At 44.1% G+C, this 25,296-nt stretch overlaps 1 protein-coding gene across 2 annotated transcripts in view; it reads left to right on the forward strand.

Moving 5' to 3' along the window:
* The window catches only part of CEP192 (centrosomal protein 192), a 317,843-nt gene that overhangs the window by 187,140 nt on the left and 105,407 nt on the right, over positions 1 to 25,296 (forward strand). For both annotated transcript variants that reach the window (XM_089671050.1, XM_089671051.1), the window contains exons 24-26: positions 11,844 to 12,074; positions 13,052 to 13,177; positions 18,093 to 18,236. In XM_089671050.1, coding sequence (XP_089527176.1) covers positions 11,844 to 12,074; positions 13,052 to 13,177; positions 18,093 to 18,236 — 501 coding nt within the window. The remainder of the gene's footprint in view (positions 1 to 11,843; positions 12,075 to 13,051; positions 13,178 to 18,092; positions 18,237 to 25,296) is intronic.

The raw sequence follows: 25,296 nt of genomic DNA on the forward strand, positions 1-25,296 counted from the left end.
GCGATCGCTACTGCGCATGCGCGGCCGCCGCTGCGATCGCCGAGGACTCTGCGCTCGCCGGCTGGGACGGATCGGCCGTCTGCGCATTCGCGAACCGCCGAGGACCCGGGATCCCAACCGACCCCTACTGAACGGCTGGTTCTGAAAAAATTCCCGCACAAGTCTTGGGGCGTGCACATTTTGGGCCGGCTCCCATGAATTTTCCTCCGCCCCATATCCTTTCCATTTAACCAGAAACTGAGTTTGGCCTCCCCTCTTCCTACAATCTAAGATAGCTTCAACTTCAAATTCCTCCTCCCCATCCACGTTTACTGCCTCCGGTGGTTTAGACCTTCGATCCAGGAAGGGATCTGGAGTTGCTGGTTTCAACAGGGACACGTGGAAGACCGGATGAACCTTCATAGACTCGGGCAGTGCAAGCTCGTATGCCACCTCGTTGATCTTGCGTTTTACCCGAAAGGGCCCCAAGAATTTGGGAGCCAATTTCTTCGAAGGGCAGGGCATTTTTAAATTTGCGGTGGACAACCAAACCTGGTCTTCTGGCTGCAAACTCAATTCCCCCCTTCTTTTCTTATCAAATGCCCTCTTATTGTCACCCTGGGCCTTTGCCATTGCTTCCTGCAATACCTTGCTATTGGTTGACAAAAAGTTCAACATATCCTGCGTGGCCGGGACTGCGACCTCCGTGATCAGATCTGGCAGGAATACAGGGTGGAACCCGTAGTTTGCGAAAAACGGGGACTGTCTAGTAGCCGAGTGACTCGCATTGTTATATGCGAATTCCACAAGTGGCAGGAGAGTAAACCAGTCATCTTGGAGGAAGGTGGTATAGCACCTGAGTACTGCTCTAGGGTCTGGTTTGTACGCTCCGTCTGGCCATTGGTCTGTGGTAAGCGGAGGAGAATGATAGCTTAATTCCCAGGGTATCACATAGAGCTTTCCAGAACCTGGATGTAAACTGAACCCCTCTGTCAGATACAATATCCCTGGGAATTCCGTGGAGTCTTACCACTTTCTTAATAAACACATGTGCTGTCTCAAGGGCCGTAGGTGTGTCCTTTAGAGGTACAAAATGGGCCATCTTGGACAGGCGGTCTACAATCACGAAGATTGCTGTGTGGTCCTGAGAGGGTGGAAGTTCCACAATAAAGTCAATGGAAATCATTGTCCATGGTCTGTCGGGTATTGGTAATGGACGCAAGAGACCCCAAGCCTTATTCCTAGTAGGCTTGTTCCTCTGACAAACGGGACAGGTTTTTACGTAAGTCTCGCACTCTCTGGCCATATTAGGCCACCAGAAAGTATGCTGCAACAGCTCCAAGGTCTTACGTACCCCAAAGTGCCCGGCCAGCAGGTGATCATGGCAGTATCCTAATACCAATGTACGGGCTTCCTCAGGGACCACAATCTGATCCTCCTTCCAGAGGAGTCCCTCCCTATTTAGTAAGGGGACACCGGGTGGACCTTGCATACCTACGGACGCGGTCTGCAATTGAGAATGGAGCTCCGATTGGAGGGCTAGGAAATTCCATGGGGACAGGATAGTGTCTGGCTTGGGACTCTCTTCGGGATTCCCAAACATGCGGGAGAGCGCGTCAGGTTTCCTGTTCTTAGACCCTGGCCTATAGGTTATATGGAAAAAGAACCGTGAAAAGAACAGTGCCCACCTGGCCTGACGTGGCCTCAGACGTTTAGCTGTTCTCAAATACTCTAGGTTCTTGTGATCCGTGAAAATCAATATCGGGTGTACCGCCCCCTCTAACAAGTATCTCCATTCCTCTAGTGCCACCTTGATCGCCAAGAGTTCCCGATCCCCGATATCATAATTCCTTATAGCAGGAGTTAGTTTCCTGGAGAAGAAAGCCACCGGGTGCACAAGCTCTTTGATGCCCTTCCTCTGGGACAGGATCGCCCCGACCGCATTCTCGGATGCGTCTACCTCCAAGATATATGGCAAGGACGATTCGGGGTGGCTCAAAATAGGAGCTGCCGTAACAACTCTTTTAAGGCTTCGAATGCCCTCTGTGCCTCAGGTGTCCACTGGAAGCGGACCCCCTGCCTGGTCAGCTGGGTGATAGGGGATACTAGGCCCGAAAAGTTCTTAATGAACTTCCTATAAAAGTTCGCGAAGCCGATAAAGCGTTGGACCGCTTTCTTATCCGTGGGTGCTGGCCAGTCTAAGATGGCCGAAACCTTTTGGGGATCCATGGCTATTCCCGTGGGAGAGATGGTTAGACCCAGAAATGAAATACTACTCTGTTCAAACCAGCACTTGTCTGCCTCGGCATACAAGCTGTGTTGGCGGAGCCGTTCTAACACGCGCCTCACGTGACCCCTATGGTCCTCCAAGGTTGGGGAAAAGATAAGGATATCGTCTAGGTATACAATGACGAAGATATACAGATAGTCCCTGAACACATCGTTTATGAAATGCTGGAAGGTGGCTGGAGCGTTGCATAGGCCGAAGGGCATAACCAAATATTCAAAGTGTCCGAATCTGGTACGGAATGCTGTCTTCCACTCGTCCCCCTCTCTGATACGGACTAAATTATAGGTACCTCTCAAGTCTAGTTTAGTGAAGACAGATGCTGACTTTAGCCTCTGAAAAAGTTTGGGGACTAGTGGTAGCGGGTAACGGTTCTTCACCGTGACTTTATTCAAGTCCCGGTAATCTATGCAGGGCCGGAGGGACTTGTCCTTTTTTTCCACAAAGAAAATGCCCGCCCCAGCTGGTGACGTGGAGGGTCTAATAAACCCCTTATGGAGGTTTTCATCGATATATTCTCTCAGCACCCCTAACTCCCGCTCGGATAAGGGGAATATCCGCCCAAATGGAATTTCCGACCCTGGGAGGAGATCAATTGGGCAGTCATAACCTCGGTGCGGGGGGGAGAGTGTCCGCCCCCCGCTTGCTAAACACATCCAAAAAACTATGGTAGGCCGAAGGAATGACTTGCGCCAGTTCCACATCTGTCTCTAGACACAACAAGGTCTCCGGAATCGGGGAGGTCTTAGGGAGGCAATGCTGCTGGCAGTATGTGGAGAGGAACTGGATAGAACCCGTCTTCCAGTCCACCTGGGGATTATGGGCTCGTAACCACGGGAGCCCCAAAATAATTGGAAATAATGGGGATGCTATGGCGTCTAACCGAAGGAGTTCTTCATGATGGGTCGATATAGTGGTACGGATAGGTGGGGTCTCGTGGTCCACCACCCCTGACTTAATACGGGATCCATCTGCCAGAAAAATATTCAATCCCACCTCCTTAGCCTGTAGGGGGATTTGTTGCTGAACTGCAAAGTCCAAATCTATGAAGCAACTACACGCCCCAGAATCCACAATTGCTGTGGTCACCACCGTTCTCCCCGGCAGCTGAAGTGACACAGGCACCGCTAGATAACTAGTGTTGCCCACACTGGTAGAATTGACCATAGAAAAAACAGCGGAACACTTACCCCCCTTGGCTGGACACGTACGTACCACATGGCCTGCTCCCCCACAGTATAGGCAGAGATGGTTGGTAAGACGCCTCTGGCGTTCCTCAGGTGTAAGTGTCAGCCGTGTCCTTCCCGGTGGCCCGGTCTTGGGTGTATCCATAGCATCCTGAATCTGGCTTGCCGGCTGGAACTGGGTTGAAGCCTGAGGGGGTGTTTCAGTTGGTCCTTGTCCTTGGTTGCACCTTTCCTGCCTGCGCTCCCGCAACCGGCGGTCAATTCGAATACTCAATGCTATTAGGGCCTCCAAAGTACTAGGTATGTCTATTCGGGCCAATTCGTCATTCAGTGATTCAGCTAACCCTATGCGGAACTGGTGGTGCAGAGCCGCCTCGTTCCATTGGCTGTCACTACGCCAACGCCTGAATTCGGCGGCATAGTCCTCCACTGTCCGGTGACCCTGCCTTGGTGTATATAGGGCCCTCTCGGCCGTTGCGGTGCGCAGCGGGTCGTCATACAAGAGGGCCATAGCCTCAAAAAATACTGTCATTGACCTCAACAGTGGGTCTCGATTCTCTAGGAGCCGGTGGGCCCAGTCTTGGGGTCCACCCTGTAGTAGGGTAATGATGAACCCTACCCTCACTGATTCAGAGAAAAAGGTCCGAGGCTGGAGGTCAAAGTATAGCTGACAGGAGCTACGAAAGCCCCTGAATCTACTTCGGTCTCCAGAAAAACGTTCTGGTGTGGGGACACGGGGTTCAGGCGCGGGTAACAACCCTGGTGTCTCCCTAGTGGGTTCCCCAGACCCCCTGGTAGATGTAGCTATGGTCTGCATGCGACTGTCCAATTTTGTATAACCCTCCTGTAGACCCCTTAATTCCTAGTGTAAGGGTCTCCATCTGTCGGCAGATGTCATCCAGAGGGGTCGTTCCCCTTCCAGGCTCAGTCATGGCAGCAAGGTACTGTCAGGCTCCGCCCAACGGGATCTCTAGTAGTCCACAGCACGGGGTTTCCCAGGATGCGGAGTCTAAGTCCCAGTCTGCCTTTTCACCAGGGCCCCTGATGGTGGGGATGGACTTGGTGCAAGACTGGAACCAGGTCGCGCCCCTGGGCACCCCTGGCGGTGGCAGAGGGGTCCCGCTGAGGGTATGTGCCCGGGATGAGCCTGCTGTGAAGGGGATGACAGGTCCGATCCGAGCGGATGGATGGGATGACAGATCCCGATCCGAGCGGGATGGACGGATGACAGATCCCGATCCGAGCGGGATGGATGGGTGACAGCTAGGAGTGAGCGAGGTCAGACTAGCCGGGTCGGTATTGTGCGGGCAGCGTGGTACAGGGGGAGTAAGCGGAGAATGGTCGGGGTCACAAGCCAGGTTCAGCAGGTTGCGGGCAGCGTGGTACCGAGGGTCAGGCAGAAGGATGGTCAGGGACGAGCCGGGGTCAGAGCAGGAGAGGGTCAACATAAGTCAGAACAGGCAGAGTTTGGCAACAAGGAAGCGTACTTACAGGATCAGGAACAAGACCTTGCGGCAACCTGGAGATGCACAGGGCAGCTTTAAATAGAGCGCCCTGTTCTCCCATTGGTGCGATCGCTACTGCGCATGCGCGGCTGCCGCCGCGATCGCCGAGGACTCCGCGCTCGCCGGCTGGAACGGATCGGCCGCCTGCGCATGCGCGCACCGCCGAGGACCCGGGATCCCTGACAGGATTGGTGTAAGGCCAATGTGGTGCCAATATTTAAAAAGGGATTAAAATCTTTACCAAGTAATTTTAGACCTGTTAGTTTAACTTCCATAGTTGGGAAGATACTGGAGAGTTTAATTAAAGACCACATAGATGTGTTCTTGCTGGAAAAAAAATATATTAAGCCACAGACAGCATGGATTCATAAAAGACAGAAGTTGCCAAACAAATCTGATTTCTTTTTATGAGGAGGTGAGCAAAACCTTGGACAGAGGGGTGGTGCTGGACGTGGTATACTTGGATTTTGCAAAAGCATTTGACAAAGTTCCCCACACACAGCTAATGTGTAGGGTAAAGCCTATGGGCTTGGAAAAATCTGTATGTAAATGGATAGAAAACTGGCTAAAAGATCGTATTCAAAGAGTAGTGGTTAATGATTCATACTCTGAATGGTCTAGGGTTGTCAGTGGTGTACCCCAAGGTTCAATGTTCGGACCCTTACTTTTTAATATATTTATAAATGATATAGGATCTGGGTTTAAAAATACCATTTCCGTCTTTGCAGATGACACCAAGCTGTGCGGTGGAATAACGTCCTCACTGGATGTCTCCATCTTACAAACGACCTCAATGCACTGTTTAATTGGGCAAATGAGGTTTAATGTTGATAAATGTAAGGTTATGCCCTTGAGGGCTAAGAATATGCATGCATCATAAATACAAGGGGGTGGTACAATTGGGGGAATCATTGGTAGAGAAGGATCTGGGAGTTCTGGCAGATCACAAGGTTAACCCCCCTGGCAGTATTTCCGAGTGTAGCTCGGGGTTAATTATCAGTGCCAAAAGCGGTAGCCCCGAGCTACACTCTGCAGCGTTGCTCTGTGATCCCTGTTTCGCTTACCTTGTCCTTCACTCCCACGATGTCACCCCTGCAGCGTCCCCGGCCATCTCCTCCAGCCAATGCCGGCATCCATCTTCCAGGTTCCGATCTCTGCGAGCGTCCGGACGTACGAGGGCCGGAACCAACGGGAAATTAAAAAATTTTAAAAAGTGCCATTCACGAAATACACTAAAATCACATAATAAAACATTACTGTTTCAAAGCATTTCACATACATTTTGTCCTGTGCCCTGCCTGCATTTTTACCGTTCTTTCTGCCTTGAAATCAAAACCACTTGCAGAATTGAGTGATAATGATTCGTGGGGAAATTCGTCATTAGACACTGAAAAAGATTTTGCGAATAAGCTCAGTGATGTGCGAACTTGGCACTATATTTAAAATTTCAGTGTTTTTGGTTTGATTATATTATTGAATTAAATTTATTATAATATTTTTTATGATTATATTATAATTTATGATTTCATGTTTCAAATTTTATCATACACGGGATGTTTACTAGACTCTTGTTCGGACAGATTTCAGTGAGTTATTCCTAAAATTTACAGGTCTACAATAAAACAAGACATTTCCATGCAAAAAAAGTACCGCTTTGAGCACAGAAATATTGACATAATCATACTGCTATGGAGGTTAATAGTGGCATGCAATGCCAATCTGAGGTTTCGAACGCAAGCAAAATCCCCTTGTTTTAATAGAGGTATAGACTCCAGAGAGAGAGATATGATTTTACACCATCATTAGTAAGACCTCATCTGGAATATGCAGTTCAGTTTTGGGCACCAATTCACAAAAAGAAAATTGGGGAACTGGAGAAAGTACAGAGAAGGGCAACCAAACTGATAAGAGGCATGGAGGAGCTCTGCTATGAGGAAAGATTAGAGGAACTGAATTTATTTTCTCTTGAGAAGAGGAGATTAAGGGGGGATTTGATCAACATGTATACATACATCAGTGGTTCATATAGTGAATTCGGTGTAGTTATTCACTCTGAGGTCATCACAGAGGACAAGGGGGCACGCTTTATGTCTGGAGGAAAAGAAATTTAATCTCCAAACACGGAAAGGTTTCTTCGCAGTGAGAGCTGTGAAAATGTGGAATAGACTCCCTCAAGTGGAATGCTTTAAAAAAGGGCTGGATTCTTTCCTAGATACACAGAATATAAGTGAATACTAACATTTATAGGTAAAGTTGATCTAAGGAATATCCAATTGCCTCTCGGGGGATCAAGAAGGATTTTTTTTCCCTGCAGGAGCCAAGTGGATCATGCTTTTGCTGTTTTTTTTTTTTTTTTTTGCCTTCCTCTGGATCAACTGTGGGTATAGGATTATAAATTTTTTTTTTTTTTTCTGCCAGACTAACTATGTAACTATGAGCAACAAATCCGTATGGATGTCACACCACTTTCTCAAACTCAAATTTTTATAAAACTGAGCTTGTAATATTGTCTCCTTCCCAATCCTGCACTCATAACTTGCCATTAAGATCAACCGCACAACCATTGGTCCCTCTGCACATGTCAGGGTGCTAAGTGTAATCCTAGACTCTGACCTCTCCTTCGGGCCCTACATCAAATCACTGGCTAAATCCTACTGCCTCAACCTCGGCAGAATTTCAAGAATTCGGCCCTTTCTGACTGGCGCTACAAAACTTATCCACACCTTGGTTATATCACGCCTTGATTACTGCAACTCCCTCATCACTGGCCTACCTTTACACATGCTATCCCCCCTTTAGTTTATTATAAATGCTGCTGCTAGACTTGTACATCTTACCAACCGAGCAACGACTGCTGCCCCCCTCTGCCAGTCCCTTCACTGGCTTCCACTAGCCCAACATATAAAATTCAGAGAACTAACCGCAACGTCAAAAGCCATCAACAACACTGCCCCTAGCTGGATTACCAACCTCATCTGCAGATGTCATCCAAATCTGACCGCTCTGCTCCTCCCAAGACATCTTGCTCTCTAGCTCCCTTGTCACCTCCTCCCATGCTCGACTCCATGACTTCTCCAGAACCTCTCCCATCCTCTGGAACTCCCAATATGTCAGGTCAGCCTCCACCCTGTCTGCCTTTAGGCAGTCTTTGAAAACTCACTTATTCAGAGAAGCCTACCCCACCTCCATCTAAGAACTGTACTTGAGTCACCTCCATCAGATCATCACCTGCAGCCATCACCTTTTGTACCCCCCCCCCTTCCTTTTAGATTGTAAGTTCAATGAGCAGGACCCACCTAATCTTTTATTGAACTATATTGTGATTGTACTGTCCACCTTTTTATCGCAAAGCGCGGTACAAACTGGTGCTATATCAATCTTGTATAATAATAATATCCATCTTCCAGACTCTGGGCATCAGGCCCAGGGTTATGACAAGGAATCCTGCATCTATTTTAATGGATACTTCAGTTTTCCAATTAATTGGAGCCCATGCTTATAACCTTACCCTATAGCATTGACATAATGGATATTAGATGTCTAATATCCAGAATGGGTCTCCTTTTGGTCCCTTTGGCTCAGTTCAAGAAATGCTTATTGCACATGCCCTTTGATAGGTAATGCCTCTGACACATCCCTGAACAATTTTATTAAAGACATCACTGAGGAACAGGGCAACCTGTTGCCTCAGCAAAAGAAGGCTGAGCCTCAGTCTAAGAAATCCTGTACATAACCATCTAAGATTAGTTTGTTTCATTTATCTTTGGCCAAACCTGGGAACTCCAACCATAAATCATAAGCCCCCATTTGTTGGCTTTGTGGCTATCTGCTTCCAAGACATTTTGAACTCTTGGATCCTGAACATTGTGTCCAAGGGCTACTAGCCAGATATGCAAACACTTTCTTTGCCTTGTTACATGTCATCAAACCTGTCTGTGTCCCAGCAAGAACTAGTAGACCTCCACGCTGCTCTGGTGCAGCTCCTCACAGGGGGTCATAGCCGTTGTTCCAGAAATGGAACGGTTCCAGGGTTTCTACTCAAACCAGTTCATCCTTTCTGAAGCAAAAGGGGCATATGCCCGTTACTGGATCTGAAGGTTCTCACCACCTTCCTTAGGTGCAAAAATTGCACATGGAATCTACAAAATCAGTCGTTGCTTACCTCCTTCCGGGGGAACTTTTAGCTCTCTATGGACATAAGGGATGACTACTTGCATGTCCCTAGGTTTCCAGTGCGCCAACAATTTTTGTGCTTTGGAGTGAGCAAACATTACTTGTTGTTACACAGTAAATTATCCACCGAGATTGGGGATAAACTGACAGGTGGAAAATTAATCATGTAAATATACACAACCATGAGGTACGGCTGAAACTAAACAACATCTAGCTGGTTAATTAGGCTGCCTCCTCTAAATCAGTCCCAGAAAGCCATTTAGTGTAGCATGAAAATGTATTGTAACAAAGTTTAAAAAAAATTTGTAGATCAAAGGATTGCACAGGTGCCAGGGTGGTCCAGATTTTAGATATTTAATAAATTTGAACTCAGTGATCTTTACCTAATCAACTAAATTGGGTAGGGAGCTTTAGCACTGTTAATTTTGCATTACTCTGTGGGAGTAATCCTGTTTTATTTTGTCTAGTTTGGGCTGGATCCACATTTGTGTCTGAGTATCCTCAACGTCACATTTTAGCCTTCTCCTTCAAAGAAAGCTTGCCTTTGTATTGTGTGTCACTAACCTTGTTGTTGCTGTATGTTTCCCAATGACTCCATAGAATTTCAACTGGTTCTGTTGGTTTTTCAGAAACTGACCTTTGAACCTGTATTCTTTTGTCTATTCACTCAAAAGGTTGTCTTCCTCATTACCATTACCTTTAGGACAGGAATTTCTGAACTGGTGAACTGTAAAGAACCTTTTCTTATACTGAGATGATGCTGTTATGAAGACTAAGGTTTGTTTTCTTCTTGAGATGGTTTTTCTTTTAATTTTAACAAGGACCTTGTTTTCCCATCTCTGTCCTGCCCCAGACATCTTGAGGAGATTTCTCTCCTCCGTCTTGATGTGGTACATGATGTTCAAGATTATCACTCAGCTAGAGCTTCCTTTTTAGACTGACTGGACCCTTTCAGTGATTCCTGAGGGTGCCCATAAGACAGCCTGCTTCTGAGATGGATTAAGCAGTTGATCATATATGCTTATAGACTTAGGTCAAGGTTTCTTCCTTCCCACAAGACTTATTCCCCTTAATCAATTAGTGCTTGATATAAATGTCTGCATCAGTCATTTAGTTTCTCAGATTTGTAGGGCTTGCCACTTGGTCTTTGTTTATTACCAGGTTGATGTCCATCTGATGCCAGCTTCAGTCATAAGGTTCTGCAAGTGGTTCTATAAACTCTACTCCACACCCTCTGTTGACTTGTTTTGACTTGTGGACCTGTTGGTGTTTGTTTGCCATTTCCCACCTATCCTTTGGACTTCTTTTGGACGTCTCATGTCTAAATTAGATTTCAAATTAGGTAAAAAATCCTGTAATCTTGAGTAGTTGTGCATATTAGAGCTGGTGCTTAAAGAATATGTAAACCCAATATTTAATATTCTTGATATGTGCCTGCTGTACCATGTACTTCTATAAAGTACCCCGTTTTCTTTGTATTGCTTACTTTGTGTGAAATAACTAGTGTTCCTACAGTTCCTCTGTTTTCTTATTAAAAACTGACTACACTAGGCATGAGAGCGCACACCGTGGTCAGTTCTCTAGTTATGCTTGGAACTCTGTGTTCTCTCCTCCAGTGATCAGACTTCTGCTCACAGTGCCCCCACCTTTCAGTGGAAAACTCCATGTGCTGCTGTGATCACTTTTAACCAGTTGCCCTCCAGAGGATTTACCCCCATTCCTGACCAGGCCATTTTTTTTTGCATTACGGCACTGCGTTACTTTAACTGACAATTGCGTGGTCATGCAACACTGCACCCAAATGAAGTTTGCGTCCTTTTTCCCCCACAAATGGCTTTCTTTTGGTGGTATTTGATTGCCTGTGCATTTTTTTTTTTTTTTTGCGCTATAAAAAGAATATAAAAAAAAAAGCGACAATTTTAAGAGAAATTGCTATTAAACATGTCCAGTACAAAAAAAAATTAAAAATCAAAGTTCGTCATAAATTTAGGCCAAAATGTATTCTGCTACATGTCTTTGCTGTATATACTGGGATTTAAATTTTTTTTTTTCTAGTAATGGCAGCGATCAGCGACTTATAGCGGGACTGCGGGGAACAGACTTTGTGTCACTGACATCCCCAGTGACACCAATACAGTGAACAGTGCTACTAAAAAGCACTGACACTATATTAATAGCACAGGGCAGTAATCACCGGGCGGGACTCGGTGATTGACAGCTGAGGCTGCGAATGGTGGCGCGGGTTGGGTGTGCGCTCGGCACGCGTGTGCCCCTACCTGGAGATGCAAAATCACGTGTATGTATGTATGTGAATTTGCGCACCCGTGCTGCCCTGTAGTAGTACTACTGCTATAGGGTGGACGTGAAGTGGTTAAAAAAGAGAGAAAAAAGGTGAATAGAACTTTTTTTTTTTTTATCATCTATTCGCAAAAGTGTTGCCATTCATTTCTATTTTAAACTGAATGGGTTGTTTTACAAGGTGAGGGTTTACAGTCACTTGAACAGATATTGCATAGTTAAATTGACCTTCGTTGGGTTGCTTTAAATTTTGACTTGTATTTTCTCACTATATTTACAGTATTTGAGAACAGTGGTCATTTTAAAGTTTAGCACATGCCTTGAAAGAAATCAACTCTGTAATCCCATCATTTAGTTACAAAAAAGCAGGTAATTATTATTCTTTCTTGAAAATGTTTTTCTTCTTTCCCCTAGATTGACGTTGGGGCTCACCAGTGTCTGGTTTTTAAGAACAAGACAATAATTGGGCCTCGAGCCGCTGAAGACATAAAAATTCTCCTACTTCCCCAGAGACCAGGACTTTTCCAGTGTATTCTGAGTGTATCGTCTTGGCCTGTTTCTGCTGACACCGAGACGATTGTAAGGGCAGAAACTATGGCTGCTAAAGTTCTTCTTGCTGCTGTTTCAGAATATCCGTTAATCGAGGTAACTTCAAGTGTCTGTAAATTATAAGGGTGAAAATAAAACATAACTTCTGAATTATTTATCTACATATTTAGAGCTGTATATCCCAGACCTTCATCTGAGAAAGTACAATGTAGTAGTTTTAGGATTGTACTACATGGTATTGATCAACTGGCAGAAAAAGCATGTGTGCATTACGGTGTATGGACCTACAGCACTGCTTCCAGGTGGCCACATTCCTCCTCCTGCTTATAAGCTCATAGTTACAACCCCTACCCGGCATTTCCTCCTCCCTCTCACTCAGGGAAGGTGTGTGTGTCTGTCTTTCTGTCTTGGTAAACATGTGTTTACCAGACCCCTCCCTTTTCTTTAATGGACACGATCACTCCTGTGTCCATTGATAAATGAGCATAGTAAGCAGAGTTTACTATGTGTCAGTATATGAATGAATAGGAGTCTCTACAGACTGCTTATTCATTCATGTAATGTGCAGCTTAGGCTGCACAGAAAGGGACTCTCTTCAGTCCCTTTCTCTGTCTCTGAAAAGAGACCTCAGGGGGTCTGTTTAGATCTGATATCTCACTAGAGCCTCCAACCCCCACAAAAAAGTACAAAATAAAATTACAAAATAAAAAAGAAAATAGCAATAGTTTCACAAACCCTGACGGATGTAAGGGAAAAAAAAAATTGAAATGGAAAAATTGCAAAAACAGCCTGGCCATCTGGATTTAAAAGTGGAGTGCAGGGCCTGGCAACAAAAGGGTTAAACCAGATTGGAGTACAAGAATTTAAATGCATTGATGGGTTTGTATGTTGTAGTTTATGGGATACAGGGTGTATTTAAACTTAATTCTTGACTAACCTTGGTGCCTTTATTGGAAATTCTGCTGTAATTAAATGGGTTTTTTTTGCAGTGGTGCTATTAATTTGTTGGGGTTTTGTTTGTTTTACTGTTCGTTTTTATTTGAAGTGTTTATGCCCTTGTTCTATCCAAACAGGTTGATACAGGAACATGTGAAGGCTTAGACTTTGGTGATCTATCATCTGGCAGCTGGAAAACTCTTCCTCTGAAATTGGTTAATAAAACTCATGCTACAGTGCCTATCAGGCTTATTATTAGTGCTGTAAGTGTTTAAAAAGCATCTGTATAATACTTAATATCCTTTCCTAAAAAATGGGAATGGCAAATTGTGTATTTGGAACGTGTTCCATTTGAAGAATATTTTAACTTATGGGCGCACTATGGGTTAATACATTTGTTCATTTGTACCCTTTGATATCATGATGCCAAAGAGCATTATGTGACTACTTGTCTAACCCTTTTCTTTTTTTTGTCTTTTTATTAAATTTTTATTTCAATGTATAAATAAACAATATATCATTTATCAAAACACACATACAATCTAAATAACTTCTTTACCCCTGTCCAAGTAATTCTTTCCATTTTTTTGTACCCTGTTTACAAGTCTAAGTCTGAACCCTATATTCTCTCTTCACTTTTCGACTTTTAGTAAGTTTAATTCTCCAACTCTATTACCGGCACCCATCACTTTGAGGTATTTTTCAGAGGTCTTAAAATCATACCACCTACTCCTATCCTTTCTAAATGTTTTCATTCTGTCTTCATCTATATGGTATAGCTCCTCCATCTTATTTATATACTCGGTCCTGTCTATCCAGTCCCTCTTTGTTGGAGGATCCTGTGGCTGACAAAATTTGGGGATTAGACCTTTTGCAGCGCTAATTAGATGGTATATTATACTATTTTTATATTGTACTAACATTTCTGACCTATAGAATAGGCACACCCACGGGTCCTTTTGAATAGTTATCCCCAAGATCTCCTGTATATATTGAATTATGTCTTGCCAAAACCCCTGTATTTTTGAACCGTCCCATTTGTGAGCCATTGTCCCCCTTACCCCACAACCCCTAGTAGTGAAATTTCTTCTCTTTATGTGCCACACTCGGTGTAAAATACCATCTAGTTAAAACTTTATAATTCATTTCTACTGTGTTCATGTTCACCACCCCGTACATCAACTTAAACATTTTCTTCTTCTGTTGCGCATTTATTTTTGTACCCAATTCTCTTTCCCTTTTCTCTAAGAATAACGGAGGCTCAGATCCCATCCATTCAATAAGGATCGTATATATCCTAGAGCAGGGGTGTAAAACTGGCGGCCCTCCAGCTGTTGCGAAACTACAAGTCCCATCATGCCTCTACTTTTGGGAGTCATGCTTGTAACTATCAATCTTGCAATGCGGACTTGTAGTTTGGCAACAGCTGGAAGGCCGCCAGTTTGACACCTGTGTCCTAGAGGTTACATGTTTATGTACTATCATAGAACTCAACATTTTTTCAACTGGAAGCATGTCCACCGGCATCCTCAGTGACTGGGGGAGCGTTGAGACAAAATGTCCTAATTGGTAATATCTAAAATCATCCAATGTAAAAAAGAAATATTTTTGCTCTTTTAACTCTTGAAAAGTGCATAACTTCCCCTTATCTACTATGTCCCTTTAACCGTACATTTCTATCTTTAAACCATTTCACAGAAATGTCATCTTTCCCTGGTGGAAAGAACTTCGTATTCACCAGGGGCATCAACAGTGAATTGTATATTTGGGTTTGGTCAGTCAATAAGGAAAGATCCTAAACCAGAGGAGATGGTAGAAGTGGATGCAGTATTCCATAAATGGGGAAATAGAAAAATTTTGTCACACATATTAGATGACTATCTTTTGATCCAGCCACGTTTTGTTGGCCAGTGATCCCATATCTGTGGCCTTCTGTAGATAGATGTTTCAGAGATTGTTAGTAAACATTCAGTCTTACTGGTTAGAGAGCCATATGTGCATAGTTTCTACCCAGTTAACTAATATCATAGCTGTTCTGCATTCTTCTTTTAGTACATGTACATGTTTGTGTGACCTGTGTTGATTCCAGCATAACCAGATTTTGTATGCAGATTGGACTGTTCTCTTCCTGTATATTCTTATGATTTCAAGGAATTCATAACACAGTTCATAAACATATTGGCAAGTAAATCTGCTTTTACTCACCCCTTATGCCTTTATATGCGTTGCTGTAGAACTGTGGAACATAAATTAAGTTGACTAGTGCTCTTTACTCCAAGTCTTATGTTGGTGATGAATGAATAGGAAAATAAAGTAACTTGAAATACATTTCAAATAAGCCTGTTGGTTTGTGAAATTTAAAACCTAATAATGTTACCTAGTGATAGTGTTTGGTTAGACTTTCAAGATAAAGTCAGAGTGTTTAGTAAGAGTGGCCTCCATTATAGGGACTTACAGAATATTACAATTTAAAGCAGACCTAAGAACTGATTTTTTTTTCATCTAAAGCAGTGGTCTCCAAACTGCGGCCCTTTGCTAGTCTTTATTCAGCCCTTGGGACACTATTATTCCTACTAATATCAATGATGGGGCCCTATTCCATCCACTAACATCAATGATGGGCCAACATTCCTCCTAGTGATAGCAATGATGGGGCACTACTTCTCCCACTGACCACAGGCACTATGCAACTGAACACCACACCTGAGGCCTTGTTTACACTCACTGATGTTGGCCCTGAGACTTTTTCTACCCCCACTGGCCACAATCTGGCCCCCCTAAAGTCTGAAGGGCTGTAAACTGGCCCTTTGGAAAGTTTGTAGACCCCTGATCTAAACTGTAACTATATTAAATGTAAAACTTGGGTCTAATCTTTATTTTAAGAGATGGTCATTGCCTCTCACAGAGATCACAGCACTCCCCCTCAAAATGAATCACAGCGCCTGTGCAGTTCTTGTATGTGTTGACATCAGATCACTTGTGAAGCTTATGCTTCCTAGTTCCTTTAACAGATGTAGCTTGCCTTAACACTGCTCTTAATAGTAAAAAGTGGGAGTATTTACATGAAATAATTTTCATGCTGTATATTGTGACCTATCAGGAATTTAGGTTTCTATTCTTGCATTATGTTCACATAGGATAGGATAGGATACCTATTGAGGAAAATCTGACCATGATTCTGAAGGCCCTACCTCAGTTGTACTCAAATCAGAATCTACTGTGTCAGAGGCTAGGAGTTGCAGTGACCTCCCCCCTCCATTATTCTGACCATGCCCAGCAATTTGGCTGATAAGCCTTGCACAGTTAATAAAAGTTCATGTGATCCTCATATGCAGAATCATTTTCTGTCTGACAGCAAGTGTGGCATAGGATTGCATGGTATACATGTGTGTACAGTGGGGATCAAAAGTTTGGGCACCCCAGCTAAAAATTTGTATTAATGTGCATAAAGAAGCCAAGGAAAGATGGAAAAATCTCCAAAAGGTATCAAATTACAGATTAGACATTCTTATAATATGTCAACAAAAGTTAGATTTTATTTCCATCATTTACACTTTCAAAATAACAGAAAACAAAAAAATGGCATCTGCAAAGGTTTGGGCACCCTGCAGAGTTAGTATCTTGTTCTGCCCCCTTTGGCAAGTATCACAGCTTGTAAACGCTTTTTGTAGCCAGCCAAGAGTCTTTCAATTCTTGTTTGAGGTATCTTTGCCCATTCTTCCTTACAAAAGTCTTCCAGTTCTTTAAGATTTCTGGGCTGTCTGTCACGCACTGCTCTTTTAAGGTCTATCCATAGATTTTCAATTATGTTGAGGTCAGGAGATTGTGAAGGCCATGGCAAAACCTTCAGTTTACGCCTCTTGATGTAATCGCCCGTGGATTTCGAGGTGTGTTTAGGATCATTATCCATTTGTAGAAGCCATCCTCTCTTTAACTTCAGCTTTTTCACAGATGGCATCAAGTTACCATCCAAAATTTGCTGAAATTTTATTGAATCCATTTTTCCTTCTACTCGTGAGATATTCCCTGTGCCACTGGCTGCAACACAACCCCAAAGCATGATTGATCCAACCCCATGCTTAACAGTTGGACAGAGGTTCTTTTCATTAAATTCTGTGCCCCTTCTTCTCCAAACGTACCTTTGCTCATTACGGCCAAAAAGTTCAATTTTAACCTCATCGGTCCACAGAACTTGTTTCCAAAATGCATCAGGCTTGTCTATATGTTCATTTGCAAAGTTCAAACGATGATTTTTGTGGTGAGGACGTAGAAGAGGTTTTCTTCTGATGACTCTTCCATGAAGACCATATTTGTACAAGTATCTCTTTATAGTGGAATAGTGTTCCACAACTCCAGTGTCTGCCAGATCTTTCTGGAGGGATCGTGCAGTCAAACGTGGGTTTTGAATTGTTTTTCTCACAATCCTGCGAGCTGTTCTGTCTGATATTTTTTTTGGTCTTCCAGATCTTGCTTTAACTTCCACTGTTCCTGATGACTGCCATTTCTTAATTACATTCTGAGCAGAGGATATTGACATCTGAAAACGCTTTGCTATCTTCTTATAGCCTTCTCCATCTTTGTGAGCGTCAACTATTTTCAGTTTTCTAGACAACTGCTTAGAAGAACCCATGGTGCCGATTGTTGGGGCAAGGTCAGATGAGTCTGGGCATTTAAAACCTTTGAGATTGACATAACCTGGTCTTCCCAGACGATGATTGAGCACAATCCATGACACTGGCAGGTCTCAGCTTTGCAAAGGGGGCAGTGCATGCTATAAATTCTGCAGGGTGCCCAAACTTTTGCAGATGCCATTTTTTTGTTTTCTGTTATTTTGAAAGTGTAAATGATGGAAATAAAATCTAACTTTTGTTGACATATTATAAGAATGTCTAATCTGTAATTTGATGCCTTTTGGAGATTTTCCCATCTTTCCTTGGCTTCTTTATGCACATTAATACAAATTTTTAGCTGGGGTGCCCAAACTTTCGATCCCCACTGTAACTGTGGTGGTGGGAAGGTGCTGTTTGGACACTCACTGTCACTTTGTCTTTAATGGATAAGTTGACAGTGTCCTCTTAATTTTCAAATGGCCATTTACTTCAAATAATTCACTTATTTTAGAATGCATTACGTTCTTGAAGTTAGAGTAATGATATTTACTTTCATTTTTGTTTCCAGAATGCTACTGCATGGCGCTGCTTCACTTTTTCTAAAGATCCTATTAATCTAGTAAAAGAATTTGCTGTACATACTGATCCTGTTTCTAAGATGACTTTGCCGTCTGTCATAAGTCATGTTATGCAAGCATCATATGATGGCCAGGTAAGTCACTAGGTCTATAACAAAAATTCTCCACTTTAAAAACAAAAGGTGTGTGTGTGTATGTATATATGTATGTATATGTATATGTGTGCATGTGTGTATATATATATATATATATATATATATATATATATATATATATATATATATATATATATACTGTATATGTGGAACTTTTAATAATTAGTTGGCAATAGCATTCTTTAGTTTTGCATGTTTTTTATCATATTGATCAGGAGGGGAGCAGTTGATTTATTAGCTTCAGTGTTTCAACCAATCAGAAAAATGTGTAGCCCTTTTACAATTGACTTGAAAAAAAAAGCCATATCTATTTCCGAGGTTGGCAACCTGCGGCACATGTCAAAGCTAGCAATGTAACACAATCAAATGCCAGTCAGAACTCCACTATATCCTGCAATTGTTCCTTGCTGGCAGCAGGACCTGGGGCAAAGATACTGTGGGGATGGCATTGTAGATGCCTCCCCTAGTTGCGGATGGCACTTTTACTTCACATGGAGAGCCTGTACTGACAGCAAGTCTAAACAGTGAATGTGGAGATGGGGAGAGCAGCTTCTGTTGCACACTGCAAGTCGCCCCCCCCCCCCCCCCTGTAAAACATGCAGTATCTCCAGTTGTATTTCTGTCTGATAGGGCTTCCTACGTTCTATCCTTAATGTTTATTAAATATTTTTAATAGTTTAAGAAGTTTTAGATATCCTCTATCCTAAAAATATGCAACATTTTAACATATTTTAGAAAGTCTTTATTTGTGCCTTTAAATTGTCTTGTGGGTATTCCTCTTTTAAGGAACTTGGGATTGCTGGTCCAGTGTAGAAGACTATTTGCAGTGTTGCAATTCCAAAAGATTGTGGTGTATCGTACCTGTCCCATCCTCTCTAATTGAAAGGTCCAAAAAGTTAATGACCACCTCATGAATCTCACCAATAAAATAAACTCCTGTTGAGTTGGTGTTCAGTGTTAAGGCAAATTCTTTCAATTGTTTTTGTGCCGTTCCATAGTGTGAACATATCCTCAATGTTGCTCAAAGCAACATTTTTAGAGTACATTTTTGCATCTCTTTCGTGAATACAACTCTTATCTTCCCACCTTCCCAGAAAAGGTTTTGTATATGTGGGACCACAGGCTGTTCTTATTGCTTTTCCACCGAGTGGTCCATACATTTTCCATAAAATAAAATGTGCCTCAAGAATACATTTCCAATGTTTAGGACAAATTGGATATGCTTACTGCTTTGTTAATTTTTTGCTGAAATGCACATTAATTCTGAGAGCATGTTACTATACTGACACCAATCCTAGAGGTGTTGTACTGAACTGATCATAAACCCTGAGGTTTGTTTTTTGCTGGTTGCACCAATTTCCAGTTCTGGGCATACTGTTCTGCACTTACACCAATCCCGTTGGTATTTTGCTGGACTGACACTGATCATGAGGCTATTTTGCTACCTTGACACCAATCTTGGATTTTATTTTTTTTTACTGAATAGCAATCCTTAGGATGTTTTGCAGCACTGACACCAATTCTGGGTTTTTTGTTTCACTAACACCAGTCTGGGGTTTTTGCTGCCCTGACGCCAATGCTTGGGTGTATTTTGCTGCCCTGACGCCAATGCTTGGGTGTATGTGGCTGCCCCGACGCCAATGCTTGGGGTGTATGTGGCTGCCCCGACGCCAGTGCTTGGGGTGTATGTGGCTGCCCCGACGCCAGTGCTTGGGGTGTATGTGGCTGCCCCGACGCCAGTGCTTGGGGTGTATGTGGCTGCCCCGACGCCAGTGCTTGGGGTGTATGTGGCTGCCCCGACGCCAGTGCTTGGGGTGTATGTGGCTGCCCCGACGCCAGTGCTTGGGGTGTATGTGGCTGCCCCGACGCCAGTGCTTGGGGTGTATGTGGCTGCCCCGACGCCAGTGCTTGGGGTGTATGTGGCTGCCCCGACGCCAGTGCTTGGGGTGTATGTGGCTGCCCCGACGCCAGTGCTTGGGGTGTATGTGGCTGCCCCGACGCCAGTGCTTGGGGTGTATGTGGCTGCCCCGACGCCAGTGCTTGGGGTGTATGTGGCTGCCCCGACGCCAGTGCTTGGGGTGTATGTGGCTGCCTCGACGCCAGTGCTTGGGGTGTATGTGGCTGCCCCGACGCCAGTGCTTGGGGTGTATGTGGCTGCCCCGACGCCAGTGCTTGGGGTGTATGTGGCTGCCCCGACGCCAGTGCTTGGGGTGTATGTGGCTGCCCCGACGCCAGTGCTTGGGGTGTATGTGGCTGCCCCGACGCCAGTGCTTGGGGTGTATGTGGCTCCCCCGACGCCAGTGCTTGGGGTGTATGTGGCTCCCCCGACGCCAGTGCTTGGGGTGTATGTGGCTGCCCCGACGCCAGTGCTTGGGGTGTATGTGGCTGCCCCGACGCCAGTGCTTGGGGTGTATGTGGCTGCCCTGACTCTTGTTTCAGCATTCAGCACTGACTGCAAACTTTCTGTCTGAGGCCGCAGGTGAACCGTCTGCAGTGTTAGCTATATTCTGCTTTGCTTGCGCTTTAAAGTTAACTGGACTTTGAAGATGTAACTGGTATAAGGTCCTTTTTGCTTGAGCTTAAGTTCAGCATGAAGTGAGTGCAGGCTTCTGGCTTTGGCACCCACGGGGACTACAGGACCATGGATTTTATATGGAGTGTTTTGGAGAAGTAGCACCTTGAAAGGTCTTTCAACAAAAATAACCTTGTTCATTTATTACTGTTCTAGTTTATAGCACCACATTTACTTGCTAAATACTCTTTCATAATTGTACATCACAGAACACATGGTTTTTTCGTATCCATAATGATTAGATTATGCTTCCACCCACAGGTGAATGGATACTGGCTTCACAATAAAGGCATGCTTCCTGCTCCAGGCATAACCCCTCCTCAGCAAAGCACAGCCTCCGCTTTTTTGGTAGCATTTTTGGGTGATGATTTTGCCTTTTGAAGTCTCAGTTAAATTTCCTTCTATAGGCATGTATGCCCTTCTATGGGCATTTAGCTGCCTGTTCCATATACCCCTACTGAGGAAGGGAAGGGCTTTATATGGATCAGTCATCTGCAGCCCTGGGGCCCACTGTGGTTCTGCTGAAGAATTGCAGGGATGACCTGTAATGTTGTCAATGGGTAGTGGATCCTGAAAGCAGTGCTCTCCAGTGTACTTGGTCCAGGGCAGTGATCCCGGAGGGGAATTTGTGTTCTTTAAGGTCCCTTTTGTGGCATGCCCACCATGGTGGTTGAAGATTGGACTCCTGAAATAGCCCTGGATTTGTGAGTGCCTCCTTGGGTGGAAGTCTTTGTGTGGCTGTTCTCCCTCGACTAAGTTCTGTTTCTGCAGTGGCCCTTTGGTAGAGTGCTGCTGGTAAGGAGTGGCTGGGTGAAGTTGCTAGTGTTCTGTGGAGTGTTTACTATATTGTACAGTGTTTTCTCCTTCTGTTCTGTACAGAATTATTCACTGCTATGGGGGCTGGTCTGGGCACCTCCCCATCCACAGCTTCCATTTTTCACCTTTCAGATGCCTTATGCAAACTTTGGACATGCTCTCCAGGTTATCAATTGTGGGCATGCACTCCTGAGGTAAGGCCTGTTAAATCCTCAGCAAGGGAAGGTCAAAGGGGTTGGCTCCAGAATGCTACTACCAGTTGCGCATCAGGGCGCGCCGCCTGTATAGTTTGCCTTATAACTGCTTTTATAAGAGTCAGAGCAGTAGCTGGTGAAAATCAGGAGATCCTGTTGGATAAGTACTCTCAGAAAGTGGCTTCAGTTCCTGGCCTTTTTCAGGCACAGTGGACCATGGATTTTTGGTTTTGTTTTATTGCAAATTGCATCAGAACAAATTTAAAGGCCAAGTTCACCTTTTTAATTAAAAAAACAAAAACTAAACATATTTTTGCATATAAACGTGTGCATTTAATATTTTTTTTAAAACCGGGTCTGCTAAGTATGTCTTGTCATGCTCCTGCACACACTGCCTACAGCCCTGTTGCCTATACCTTTTGTACAGGTTATCATTTTCAGAGCTGTAGGCATTGTGAATGAAGTACAGGCATGCTGATCAGCGCACCAGCAGTTAATTCAAACTACAAGTTCATCTGCCATGGTGGTCCTGTGACTGCATGACACAACCGTACAGGCAGAGCCCTTCACAAACTGACCATTTTCAAAGTCGTGCAGCGGTTGTGGGTAGAGGAACCCCCACCCACTGTCATGTTGAGGGGCAATGAAGGGGTGAGTGGCAGAACAAGAGTATTTACATGTTATAACCTATATATGAGCTTAACATGCTCAAAGGCTAAGTGCACCTTTTCAGACAGAATTTCACTTTTTATAATGTCTATTCTGCCCAAGCCATTCCAGTGTTCTCTCATTTATGTCATCTGTGGCAGCTTTTGATTTTTCACCTTTTTTGTTTGAAATTTTAAATAATGCTTTCTGCTTGCATCATTTCCTGTAGATCATATCCCATCATACACTGCCTTAGTGCATTACAGAATAGGGCATTTATTAACAGTCTGGACCGCACTTCCTTCATTACTATACAAATGCACATTGCACAAATAAACCTTTTGATTAACTATAATTTAAAATGGAGAAGACTGTAAGTAAGTTTATGTATAAATGCATGCTATTATGAAATGTTTGTGATAAGAATTCATGAGAATATTAGAGTGTACTTATTGGTATATGTATTATGATTGTGAGATTGTTTTAGGGAAATGGCAACAAAAGTTTCTTGGCTCCTTTTCCCTGTAATACACAGCTTTTAACCACTTTACAAACACGCTATAGCCAAATGATGGCTACAACGCGGTTGTCCAGTATTGGGAGGGAGTCATGTGACGTCCTCCCAGAACGCGACCCTAGCAGTGTGCACCCGCCGCAGTCTGTGATTGCTGTGTCCTAAGGACACAGTTGATTACATGACAAGGTAAAAGGCCAATCACAGTGGACTTTTACCACATGATCCGCTTTGTCCAACGACACAGCTGATCACAAAGTAAATACAGTTGCTGGTTGTCCGCAGCACTTTCCTCAAGCTGTCACAGTGTGAGGAAAGGACTGCTGATAACCGGAAAGGGTCACAGAGGACATCTGCACTGATCAATGTCCTAAATTTCAGTGCAGCCCCAAAAGTGCCCAGCAGTGCCACCTGTCAGTCAGTGCCCATCGGTGCCGCCTACCAGTGCCCATCAGTGCCGCCTCATCAATTCCCACCAGAGCTGCCTTATCAGTGCTGCCTCAACGCACATCAGTGAAGGAAAAAATGTACTTGTTTGCAACATTTTATAATAGAAAACAAAGAGAACCTTTTTTTTTCCCTAATTTTTTGCTTTTTTTTTTTTGTTTTGTAGTGCAAAAAATAAAAATGCCAGTGGTGATTAAATACCAGCAAAAGAAATCTGTATTTGTGTGAAAAAAATAACAAATTTCATACGGGTAGAGTGTTGCATGAATTCGCAATTGTCATTCAAAGTGCAGCAGCGCTGAAAGGTGAAAATTGGGCTGGGCAGGAAGTGGGTAAAAATGCTCAGTTGGCAAGTGGTTAAGAATTTTACACTCCCAAATTCCAGTTTCTTTCACTTGTTTTGGGCCCTGGCAGCTAAAAACAATTCCCCAAATCTTCTCTTTGTAAGTAATGTATGCTGGTTGGGCTAATTTGCAGAGGGTGTTTTCGCCTTCTAAGGGGTTCACCAGCGGTGGAGTTATCCATTCATAGACCTGGCTATTTTCTATCTGAACAAGACTAAAGGTCCCTGGGGATGAGGTTCTAGTACTTAAGGGTGCTGGAGTCAGGAGCAGCCCTACAATTGGCGGTGGCTGCATTCACTTTTTAGGCAAAGCATATTCCCCTGAGCCAGGGAATCCTATCCTATTGGACAATACTTAGAGGCGTTTCTGAGAGAGTGTTGAGTTTCTCCCTTGGTGCCTAAAGATACCACTTTGCAATTCCAGACTACGGGTTGTCTCCTATTAAGAGAATCCTTTCTGACTTCACACTGTGTTCTGGTGTCTCCTTGGAGCTTCAAAGAACAGAGGTTTTCTATGGCTTTGGAACCTGTAAAGTGGTTTTTCCAGGGCTGCAAACGGGGATGTCCAGCCTTTTTTTGGATTTTGAGGGTCTCAACACATTCCCGAGAATGCAAAAATTCAGGATGAATTCCATCTGGTCAGCGGTTAAGCGGATTTCCTGGCATTATTCAATGTTAAAGATGCCTACCTGCATATCCCAGTTTTTCAGCCTCACCAGTCGTTTCTACAGTTTTCTTTCGAGGATCATCATTGGTGCCAGTTGGTGGCATTGCCGTTTGCCTTTTCCACTGCTCCTAGAGTTTTGACTCTAGTTCTGAGTTTTTTGAGAAGCTGGGGGATCTCTATAGTGGGGTACCTGGATGATCTGCTTCTTCGAGAGCAGCTGGCTTAGACTTCCAGTATGTGTCAGATGCCGCAGGTTCTGGAGTAGTTTGAGTACTGGCGCCGGCATCTTTAGTGTGGGCACCTGGCTGTGACAGCTTGCAGCTTCACAGCCGGGTGTCCACTGCGCATGCACGAGAAGCACTGCACTTTGTAAAATAGCCCCGTAGTCTTCTGGGACCTGTCACGTGTCCCAGAAGACTATGGAGAGGGAGGGAGGACAACTTCCGCCTAGGTGATCGCAGGAGAAGTGGGACCGGGTACCTGTCAAATTTGGGTACCTGCTTTCCAAAGGTGCCAATCCTTAATGGGAAGTGGGGGACAAAGCATTAAAGCGTAACTTTCCCTTTTTGGTAGAGCTCAATTTTGAAGGCTGGAAACTGGCTAGGCCATTCCATTCCCTTTTTAATGTGCTGCTTCTTGAGCCACTCCTTTGTTGCCTTAGTGGTATGTTTTGGGTCATTCTTATGCTGGAAGACCCGTCCACAACCCATCTTCAGTGTTCTGGCTGAGGGAAGAAGGTTCTCCAAGATTTTACAAGACACGGCCCCATCCATTGGCCCGTCAATGCGACAAAGTCAGCCTGTACCTTTTTAGCAGAGAAACGGCCCCATAGAATGAT

The sequence above is a fragment of the Staurois parvus genome, unplaced genomic scaffold (genome assembly GCF_062004578.1).
Source record: "Staurois parvus isolate SC_StPar_1 unplaced genomic scaffold, SC_StPar_1.0 ptg000097l, whole genome shotgun sequence".
NCBI classification, from domain to species: Eukaryota; Metazoa; Chordata; class Amphibia; order Anura; family Ranidae; genus Staurois; species Staurois parvus.